The sequence below is a fragment of the Castanea sativa genome, chromosome 6 (assembly GCF_040712315.1).
Source record: "Castanea sativa cultivar Marrone di Chiusa Pesio chromosome 6, ASM4071231v1".
Lineage (NCBI taxonomy): Eukaryota > Viridiplantae > Streptophyta > Magnoliopsida > Fagales > Fagaceae > Castanea > Castanea sativa.
In genome coordinates this window covers 20,224,793-20,235,834 of record NC_134018.1, presented here as the reverse complement: position 1 = coordinate 20,235,834, position 11,042 = coordinate 20,224,793, and the positions used below count along the sequence as shown (strand labels likewise).

The 11,042-nt window shown below is 32.2% G+C and overlaps 2 protein-coding genes across 2 annotated transcripts; one reads left to right on the top strand and one right to left on the bottom strand.

Annotated features, from left to right (window-relative positions):
• The first annotated feature begins 1,621 nt into the window (after positions 1 to 1,621).
• Positions 1,622 to 4,947, top strand: LOC142641557 (uncharacterized). The gene is made up of 5 exons (XM_075816005.1): positions 1,622 to 1,666; positions 3,026 to 3,167; positions 3,274 to 3,379; positions 4,372 to 4,497; positions 4,655 to 4,947. The coding sequence occupies exons 2-5, from the start codon at positions 3,036 to 3,038 to the stop codon at positions 4,795 to 4,797; spliced, it is 507 nt and encodes a 168-aa protein (XP_075672120.1). The 5' UTR covers positions 1,622 to 1,666; positions 3,026 to 3,035; the 3' UTR covers positions 4,798 to 4,947.
• Positions 4,948 to 6,468: 1,521 nt separating this feature from the next.
• On the bottom strand, positions 6,469 to 9,235 carry LOC142637908 (putative F-box/FBD/LRR-repeat protein At4g13965). The gene is made up of 4 exons (XM_075811874.1): positions 8,208 to 9,235; positions 7,916 to 8,059; positions 7,580 to 7,838; positions 6,469 to 6,989 (listed from the first exon to the last, which is right to left on the bottom strand). Exons 1-3 carry the CDS (start codon positions 9,210 to 9,212, stop codon positions 7,581 to 7,583), a joined length of 1,407 nt encoding a protein of 468 aa, XP_075667989.1. The 5' UTR covers positions 9,213 to 9,235; the 3' UTR covers positions 6,469 to 6,989; position 7,580.
• Positions 9,236 to 11,042: the final 1,807 nt, after the last annotated feature.

Here is an 11,042-nt window from a genome sequence, read left to right as displayed (position 1 = left end):
ACAAACAATTTTTTTTTTTTTTTTTGGGAACTGGGTGCACGATTTTAACCTAATGCACTTCAATAAAAAATAAAAAAATAAGAACGATGAATGAAGAATACAAAAGAAACAAGATAGGATGATAACAAGAAACAAAAGATAAAGGGATAAGAAACTGATTTTAGAACCTGTGCTCTGATACCAAATGATGCGAACCTCAATCGACACGCTTTGAGACCCAACAAAAATACTGAAATATTTACCCAGGAAAGCTAAAATTCAGATTTATGATAGAAACCTTGACCCAACGTTTATAATCGAAACGCGAACCAAAGGTATAAGTTGACTTTGACCCAATGATTATAAAGAATCACGAACCAAAGGTATAAAGTTTGAACGCCACAAGGAAGAATCCTTGATAAGTTCACAGTTCTTGAAGAACCAAAAGAGAGCAAAGCCTCACCTTTTCTAATTTCTATTCAATAATATTATGAAAAACGTTTACAAACTTCAGAGCCTATTTAAGGGCTCCATAAAACTTGACAGACAAGAAAATATATTCTAAAATATCTCCTAATTGATACCTTACCATACCAGGAATCAAATTTGACCTAAAAAGCATTAAATGCACCTAAAAACAAGGAAAATACCTAAAAAACGTACTAAATAATACAACCCTAAATAAAAGTTGATTTGGTCTGAAATTAGCAGATCCAAAATAGGAAAAAAATCTGTCTTAACTAATATAGAGCTGGAAAATCAATCAGCCATTAATTCACGCCATAAATCACTCCCAATTAAGCCAGATCAGCCCTAAATAGCTTGAATTAAATTTATTACGCTTTCATTTTCCTTTGGGCCAAGCTTGGAATGTCCTGCGTTAGAATCAACCCAAATCTCTTGAATCAGCCCATTAAGTGCTTCTTTGATCCTCTTGGATCTTGCTCTTGTAATAGGCCCAACTGGAACATACAATGGATCCTTGAATGCTTGTTGATTCTCATCACTAAAAGAAGGCCAACCAACCCCACAAACTCAAAAAATGGTTGAAACACACCGCTGATATAGGCCTCTTATTGCAGCAATTTGTAAAGCATCGGTTTTGAGCTGCCGTAACAAGGATTCCTATACCAGCGCTTTCAAAAAGCACTGGTATAGGCTTATCTATTACAGCGGTTTTTAAAAACGCCTAAAAAAAATGCTGGGACAAGACAATTTTTTTGTAGTGATATAGCTAGCTTTGGAGTTTTTTTTTCTTTAATTTCTAATTTTTCACGAGAAGCCAAGAAAAAGAAAAAGAAAAAAAGTTTAAGTTTGTTTTATGAGCAAGATTTAGGTATAGTACTTATATAATACACCTAAAGTATTATATACCTAAACTTTGTCGTGTGTATATATATATATATATATATATATATATATATATATGTATGTATGTATGTATGTATGTATGTATGTATGTATGGTAAAGTCGGCTATTGGGGTTGGGGTTTTCCAATTACGAATTGTATATGGTCTTTACAGTGACCAACTTGATTAGCAAAAAAAATAATAATAAAGTGTCCGACTTGGGTTTGGCAATACTTTACCATGTATATATAGGTAATCAGTTATCACTAGTCTCATTCATCATTCATAATAGAGTTTCTTACAGATTTCGGCCTCCAAATTCTTTAAAGGCTCGCAAGTAAGAATCTTTGTAGCTGTTTTATTTATTTCAACTTCTTCTTGTTGTGGTTCAACTTAGCATATTGCCCAATTTATTCACTCAGTGGAGATGCTTTCTGATTTTTCTGTAATTTTTGTTTATAAACTTCGTGAAATCGTTTGAGAATCCTCCTTCAATATATTAGGTTTCACAAATCTTATCAACACACATATTATTCAAGAAATAATTTAGAAATTAAATATGTATCATAAAATTCTAGGACAATAAATTTTAAGGGTTATACTTTCTTTCTTTCACTCTCATATGTTCAAGTAATAATTTTAGAAATCCTTTTATTTATTTACTCTTTTTTTTTTTTTTTTGGGAGAAACATAATTTTAGGAATCCTGATATTCAATGTTTCTGGGAAATTCCAACCTGGGACTGGGTGGTAGTTCTACATAATTTAATAGGATATGTTTCTATAATCTCGTAAGAGCCCTCTCTGACAATGGGTCAATGGTGCATTTTTTTTTAAGGTTGTTAATTAATAAGTCTACTATATTGCTGATTCTTAATATACATATATAAAAGTACTACCTACCAAAAAAATTTTAGACTTCCAATATACGCCTGAAGGTTTGAATAGCATCATTTTAGTTGATACTGTTAAATATGATGTTTTCTCTTTTTTTTTTTAATATGAAATTCGATAATTATAATTATATTTGTTTATGAAATTATAAATTATAAAATTAGGTTAATAATTGTGTTTGTAAATAAAACTACATATGCTATCATTTAAAGAAAATATGATGTACTAAGATTTTAATAGAGGATTTAAATATAATATATATTTTAATTAAAAAATATATTGGCATAATGGTGTGGAAAATTATACGGTATGTTTTCATATTTATATAAATTATAGATAGATTATAATTTTTTTTAAATTACTGTGAACTCAAATTATAAGCATAAACATAATATCATGGTAACTGTTCTATTATAATAGAATGGATTGATTTTTCTCATGATTTTTTCCGGTTTTTCACGTAAAATTTGATTTGTTTTTTTCTTGTTTCTTGGGTGATTTTTTAATAGAAGGATGGTGCCTTTTTAAATTTCAATATTGCTGAGCGTTATTTAATTTAATTCAGAGAAAAATAGTAATTTATTCCAACAATGTAGTGTTTTAGCTTCCACCAACACAATGCATGAGTGGCTCCATGTTGCTACACTTGGCTCCATGCCAAAATCAAAAACTGATTTATTTATTTTCTTGAAACATGTGGGAGAAGGGGTTCTAACCTTTCTTTTCATGAGGGAAAGACCGACAATATCATTAATTGACTATGTTTTTTCACCTATTCAATTTAGAGTGATTTATTTTGCTAGCATTTTGAACATGTTATATACAAAGATGGAAGGAGAAAATGTACCACTAGGAAAGCGCAAAAGGAATCCAGCTGCGAACTTAGATTCAACCTTTACTTCAAGTAGACCCACACGATTTTTTATAGACGCAAAAATCGATCTTGTAAATGTTCATAGCTCTCTCTCTCTCTCTCTCTCTCTCTCTCTCTCTCTCTCGTTGTGCATTCTTAGATATCTCAAATGTGCTAATTTTGTGAAATGGCTCTCAGCTCGTAATTGCGATAATATACTCATTGCTATTGGATATGAGTAAAAATGAAGCAGTAGAGTACATCTCAACTCATGCAAAAGTACACCCTCAAGCTGTAGGTTTGGGTATGCATCTTGTTACCTTTTTAGTTGTTTGTATCTAATCTTTTCTTGATCAAATTATTATTTTTATTCTTTACAAAACTGGTTGCTTGTAGCATATATTGGAGTGAGAATTTCTATTAATTGCACGATCAAGTCTTAATGCTTCAGCTATAACTTACAATGAATAAGTTGAGCTTGACATTGAGAAAAACTTGTTCATGCTTGTTAATTTAGTGCACAAGCCAAGCTTAAATCAAAGTATAAGAGGTTTGATTTAAACATGTGTGCGTGAATGTGTGAATATACCTAAATAAATATAGACTTAGTATTGGATTGTTTAAATTGGTAAAGAAATTGGCAAGATAATACGTAATTCATTTTTTAGAAAAATGGTTAGTAAAAATTACATATATTGTTTCTACTATTCAAGCTAAGTGAATCAAAATTTTATAAGTTCATAAATAAAATAAAAATAAAATAAAAAATCTATTTAATCAACTTAAGTAATATAATTTCAACTATAATTTAGTTATTAGTTATTTGCATTAATTTGCGAATAAAAAAGTTTAGTTGTGGTGTTTACTATATATGAGAAAAAAAATAAGTTAATTAAGTAGCTCATAAATAAGCTTGGACTTATTTGACATTAACCAAACTTGAACAAATTATTTGGTTTGTTGATGAGCTTGAAGTTGCCTCATTTTGAATGAAAATTAAATGAATAATCTTGCACTTTTAATACTTCGCTTAGTTTAGCTTATTTACAACCCTGGATATATATGACTGCCCTTCGTGTGTAGAAAATTACAAAATGTCATTAGTTTAGATAATTTACAAGCTTAAAACATATTGAAATGAAAAGGAAAGTATTCAATTTTGGAACCTGCAGGAAATCAAGTCACTATGCGTTTGGTTTTGTAACCAATTATATATTACGAACTCATTAGACTCATAGATTATTTTATCCTTTCATTGTCAACATGGATCTTTTCTTCTTTTTTTTGGTACTTCAGTGTGGGATAGATTGGAGTTGCAGAATCCAAATGTTTTCAATGACTATAACAAAAGAATACAGTCAAAGATACAAAAGCGAAGTACAAAGAATTCTGCACCTCCGAAGGCTCCTTTGCCTCCTAAAGGTAATTTCCTACTTTATCATTTCATGGCCATGAAATTGCAACACTGTGATTTATGACAATAGTATCTTAGATATATTATAATGTGGCATACCTGTTTCATCCCATCCTCTACTGCTGCTTGATTTACATATTTCTTTTTATGAAATATTTTATGCAGTACATAAGTCTTTTATGGGATACCATAACGGCCCTGCTAGCAATCAAGCTCATATCCATCAATGTGGAGATTTCATATTGTTATGTTATTTGCTGATCAATCACTTACATTTGGTTTATGTTTTTTTATATAAGTTTCCATAGGTTTATGTTCAAATCCATTAATGTGGAGATTTCATATTATTATGTTCTTTGCTAATCCATCACTTCCATTTGGTTTATGTTTGTGTATTTGAGATATAATTTTCACAATTTACACTATTTGTTGAGAAACAATTTATTGAGTTTTGTTAATTGTAGTGGATTTTGAGTAAAATTTTATATATACTATATTCTATAATGTGGCATACTTTGTTTCATCCCATCATGCAATGCTGCTGGATTTTCATGTTTCTTTCGATGAAAATTATCACACAATACATAATTCTCTTATTAGATACCCTTCTCAATAACAGCTTCCAAACCCTGCTACCTCGTAAAAAGTAGATCCAAAGCAATTGGTTGCATACCATAGAAGCTCATACCAATTCAACATAATAACTAAGTACTCTTTCATGATTTCATATAGGAACATAAATGTTAACAGTATTTGAATCACGTAAATTATCTATGCATATCATAGTAGACAACACATTTCGCTTCATAAGATATTTAAACAGCCCAAAAATGAGTCCTCGTGACTACTAAATACCATTTGTAAAGATGAATTCATAAATTAAACATGGCTCACCAACAAATTTTCCGCCAAGAATCAAGAAGTTGATTAATAAACAAAGGAGTTGCAACTATTTAATAAAAACAAGTAAAAATAACGCATAAGCACAAAAGAAGATACCCCTTATTTACCAAAAAAAAGAAGAAAGATGTACCTTTGAGATTCTCCTATATCATCTCATCAACACCAAGAAGTGAATCTTACTATAGCTAAGCCTGTGAGAGTACACAAGTCATAAGGCACTTCAATAGTTGCATATGTGCCTAATATACATTACAAATTTAGGAACAAAGTGTTTCTCAAATTAAATAAAAATAAAATAATAAAAAAAAGGCACAAAGAACCTAGCACACAGTTAAGCAAGCAATGGAGGTACCATGTAAATTGTAAACAGACGCCAACTGTTACATTTAAGATATTATGCCTTATATACATCAACAAAAAGTGGGTTCAACATCCAAGTTCATGTTGCAGAAGTGGACACCTCCTACAACCTGTAAATTGCCAACTAAGTTAAATTCATATCTTCAACTCACGAATTCAACCTAAAATCATGATCTGAAGGTGCAATTTCAAGATCTATGTTATTTTCGCAACTTGGTTGAAGACTGAAATGTTATTATAATTTTAAATTAAAATAAAAATTTTGACTCAGATCACTCTAGGTTGATGTGTTGCTATCAAAAAGAGAAACTGATAACATGTAGAAACATTTATTCAAACACAATGATTGAGAAGAAACATTAATGCATACAAGTGGATCTTGATCCAAAGCAAATGGTTTCACAACAAAAAGTCAGAAATCAATGACATATGTAAGTAATCTTCTATATGGTGTGAGTTTGAGGCAGAACTACAGAGGTAGAACTATCTACAAAGAAATCCAGATTTTTCCTGTGGTTTATAGTTATTGGAAAGTGGGTAATATTTTCAAAATTGAGTCTGCAATGCAGGAGGAGGAAAAAAGATGAAAAGAACAATAGTGAAAGCATCAAAGTCAAAAAATAAGCGAACATGTATAAGAGTTAGATGAATGGGAAAACTGTCCATCATAAATCCATGTAGGAACATACAAGTTGACATCATTTTGAATTCCTTGTTTCAGTTGTAATGGATGACCTAACAGGTTCTGCATCAATCATCTATCCATATCAAAGTAGCAGACATTTCACATAAGAACCACCTCAGCCTTTTGGGTCTAGAAGCTTCCTTACCAAAATCCAAACTCATTTAAGATACAGGTGTTTAAATAGTCCAAAAATGGGTCATCATGATTGCTATAAACCATTTAGAACATGAACTCATAAACAGAAGATAGATCACCAAGAAATTTTTCCTCTAAGATTCAAAAAGTTCAAAAATGAACAAGGACTTGAAACTCCTTAATACATACAACCAGTAATCAGGCAGAACCACCCAAGAAGATTTACCTTGGACATATTACTTTGTCATCTCGTCTACGTTAAAAAGTGTTTCTTAATATATCTAACACCTATTGGCGTACATAGGGTTTCTTACTGTCTTTGCATACCTAACTTGGGTAAAAGGGAGGAGGGATTGAGGTTTGCACATGGTCATGTCAAGTAATAGAGGTGCAATATTGATAGAATGAAGTTCCTGCCTGTTACACCAAAGAGTTATCTATGAGTAAACATATATTTGTGAAGATTGAGTAGTAAGGCAATTTTATTTTATTTTAAAACGCATGTCTAGGGTTCTAGTACTTCAAAGGTTCTAAGCCTTTTTTTTTAACATATAGTTTATATGGTCACCAATTTATTCAAAACAACATTCAATTATTTTACCATTTCAGCTTCATAGTCAAAAAACAAATTGAGTGAACCAAATTCTAAAATTTTAAGCATATCAAGAAGCATCAAAAGTTTATTCATGAACATTTCTTTATCAAATTTTTAACTTGACTCAAAAGCCAATTATACTTATATTAAAAATGACAGATGGATTTCACAAATCTATTATCTTGAAGCCAGGAAACAATTTTATTCCGAGAAGGTTGGAGTACTTTGTATAATTGATTCTCTCTCTCTTTCTCTTAAATAATTTAGAAAGGGGCAAAACATGAAAAAAAAAATCATTAAAAACCATAAAAGAGTAATGTAACTATACCACAAGATGTCTGTTATACTTAAAATTGAAAATAGTTCGAACATACATCCAATTAGTTGCTAAGTAGCAGTTAAACAAATATACCTCAATTGACTGTAAGAAGACATGTCATTGAGCACCTTGGGAACGTAGATATTTTGTTGATTAACTTTCTATCATGACCACGAACATGAATTGTTGCTTTCTTCAACACTCTTGCCTCCTTTAGAATATATTTTACAAATTCCAGTTCATGTTTGAAACTAAGTCCTTTATAATAGAAACTAGTAAGGCAAGATGCCAAATTATTAGGATCATCTGGTGGCTCCTTCCAGAGTACATTGTGTTTAAGGTCACCATGACTCTGATGACAAAAGACAACAAATCATAAATGTTAATTTTAGGGAAGATCAGCTAGTACAACACATTAATTAAACTAACCTTATGAGTAACAAAAAGAACTTCTAGATTAGGAGCATTTTGGAGCAAGGCTTGTAGCATGTGCCATGTCCAAGCATACACTTTGAAGTCCAATTGGACTAAATTTTGGAAGTGGGAAAGGCAAGCAGAACCATAGCTGAGACACTGCATGACAAGAGTACAATCACAACAAAGTCAAAGCTTGTGCTAGTAACTGTCCTTAATTTACAACCTCACTTTTTCCATCCCACAATTGTTGGAGGAGTAAGTGCACTTTGAACAAGAATAAAACATTCTTATAAAAGGACCTCACCTTTAAGTTACTAGAGGAAAATGACAGGAGCTTGACGTTATAGAGTGCGGCAAGAAAGTTGAATACCCTATCTGCACAACATTCATCGTGATGTCTATCATCTTCCCAATCTACCCAAAATGCATGAGCCTCAAAACTAGAAATATAAACATCATCCTGAACTAAGCTGTCTAGTTTGTGAAGGAAAACGATGTCACGCAGATGACCATCAAACTTAAAGTACTCCAGAGCTGGGGCGTTTATCTCCAGTTTGTAATCAAGAGAACCGAAATGAGATCCATCGAAGTCAGATTGGCCAAAAGTTATACTTAAACGTTTCAAAGTAGAAGCACACATTTTATGTTTGAACACAACCGCCAAAGCTTGTCTTTGAAATGACAAATCTTCGAGAACTGGGCAGCCAGAGAGGAGCCTAAAAACAGAGTCAGGTCTATAAACAATATGTATAAGACGGAGTATCTTTAGGCTTGGGAATTGAAATGATGGAGGAGGATCAAGCACAATTGTGCCTTTTAAATTCAAAACTACTAATGTCTTGCAAGAGAAAATGCTCTGAGACAATTTCCAAAACAAACAATCACCATAAATCTGGAGATTAAGTTCTTCCAATTTACGCTCAACGACATTGCCAATCCATTTATCAAAACGAGAACAGTTACGACACAAGAAGAATTTGAGGATAAGAGTTCGAAGGTAAGGAGCTGTGTGTAGAGTCAAAAGTGTGGACACAATGTGTCCGAAGCTGAAGGGTTTGCACGGACCTTGATTAGGCGATTGGCCGCATGACAATGAATCGCCGATTGTGTTACTATCGAGGTCGAGTGTCGAGAAGAGAGTCCAAAGATGTTCCCATCTGCTTGACAAAATGCTTGTGGCTACTGCCACTTTGACTGGAAGAAATGAAAGGATATGGCAAATAAGAGATTCTGGTAAATCGCTGATCCTATCGACCCATGTGTCTTTTTTGCGAGACAGTTTCTGGGATTTTGTCTTCGATTCGGCCATCAAATCTGTTTGGGGTGAAAGAGAATTATATAGAATTCAAATTGATTTGAAGTTTTTATGAGTACAAAATTGGAATTCATTTACAGAGAAAGAAAGAGAGAGAGAGAGAGAATTAGCTTATGTAAGATCGTCGCTCAGGCTTGGCTTTGTAATGTGCACAGAGAGCCCTGAGAAATACGAATTGAATGGAATCTTTTAGAAGTTAAAATTAAAACTCATGTCAAGAGAGAAATAAAGGAACAAGATCGCAAAATTGGGAGGTGGGTTTTCGTTTCAACTTTTAAGAGAGGTGAGGTTTCAAAACACAAATGATGAGATGAGAGTAAGCTCAAATACGATTGGCATTCAATTCCCGCTGCACTAAAAATTAATTGGCACGATAAAGAGTTCTCATCAAGTGCATGTGCAGTCATTATAAGTAATATATTTACACACATGTTTGACACATTTTTAAAAAGAAAAAAAATTGACACACAATAAACAGTTTTCTTACTTTTAATTTTCTTTACAATTCATTAATATATAACCACACTAACGACAAATTAAGACTAGTTTATTTTATTGTTTATTCTTTTTTAAAAAAATAATTTTATCGTTTATTTTGTGTGTGGGGGCGTACTTTTCAATTTTTATTTGTTTTTTGTTTTGAAGAGTGAGGGAGCCCGCAAGGGTGGTACTACACGTGAATGGATAAATGATAAATCGTGGGCGTGGTTAATTTAAATTTTATTTATTTTATAAAAGGTAGTTGGTTTAAAATTTAAATGATGTTTGGCAGAATAGTTTGAGATGAAATTTTTGTAATTTTTAAAAATTTGTGAGAATGAAAAAAAAGTGAAAATGTGTGTAAAGTTGTTTAAAATGTAAATTCAAAATTGCGTAATAGGGCTTAAATTTCTGGGAAAGGTCTTATCAAAAAAAAATTCTTGTAAAGGGATTTTTTTTTTTCTTAATAAATTCCTGGGTAATGACATTTTGACTTTACATAAGCTTTTGAAAATTTGTTAGAGCAATCACATCAGCTCGTTTATTTTATACATTCATTTTTACACTAAAAATCTACTTTTTCTATTTTACACATTCAATTTTACAAAACACCTACATCAGTTCATCTATTTTACACATCTTTTAATAAAATAATCAATTTCCTCACATTTTTTTATTATTTTTCTAACTACCGATATATATACGCACCTCTCTCTCTCTACCCATTTCTGTGTGTTGCTCTCTCTCTCTCTATACCCACCCTCTCCCCTGAAAAACTCTCCCTCCGAATCAACTCTCCCTCTCCCCTAAAAAACTCTCCCTCTCGATCAATTCCATAGCTCCAATCTGCTCTGTTCCACAAGCTCTAAGCTCCAATCCACAAGCTCCGATCCAAGCTCCGAGCTCCGATCTGCTCCGTTCCACGAACTCCGAGCTCCAATCCAAGCTCCGATCCACTATCCAAGTTCCGATCCACGAGCCACGAGCTCCGATCCACAAGCTTCGATCTAGTCAAGCACTGATCTTGTTTGTGTATCTCTGTTTTTTTTTTTTTTTTTTGAGCAAGTGTATCTCTGTGTTGTGTTGATTTGTCTGTGTGGATGAGTTTGTGTGTGGGTGTGTTTGTGTGTATCTAAGGAAAAAGAAGAAGATAAGCAGTTAACTGTTTGTTGAGCATGGAGAAGAGAGAAAAAAAACGAGCCAACGAAAATTAATAAAATAATCTATAAACGAGTTATAGTAACCATGAAAATATACACAATTACTGTAGCTCGTGGATTGATTTGCACAATTTTGCATATTTTTATACCTACTGATGTGCGTGTTTTTTTGCTTAAAATGTGT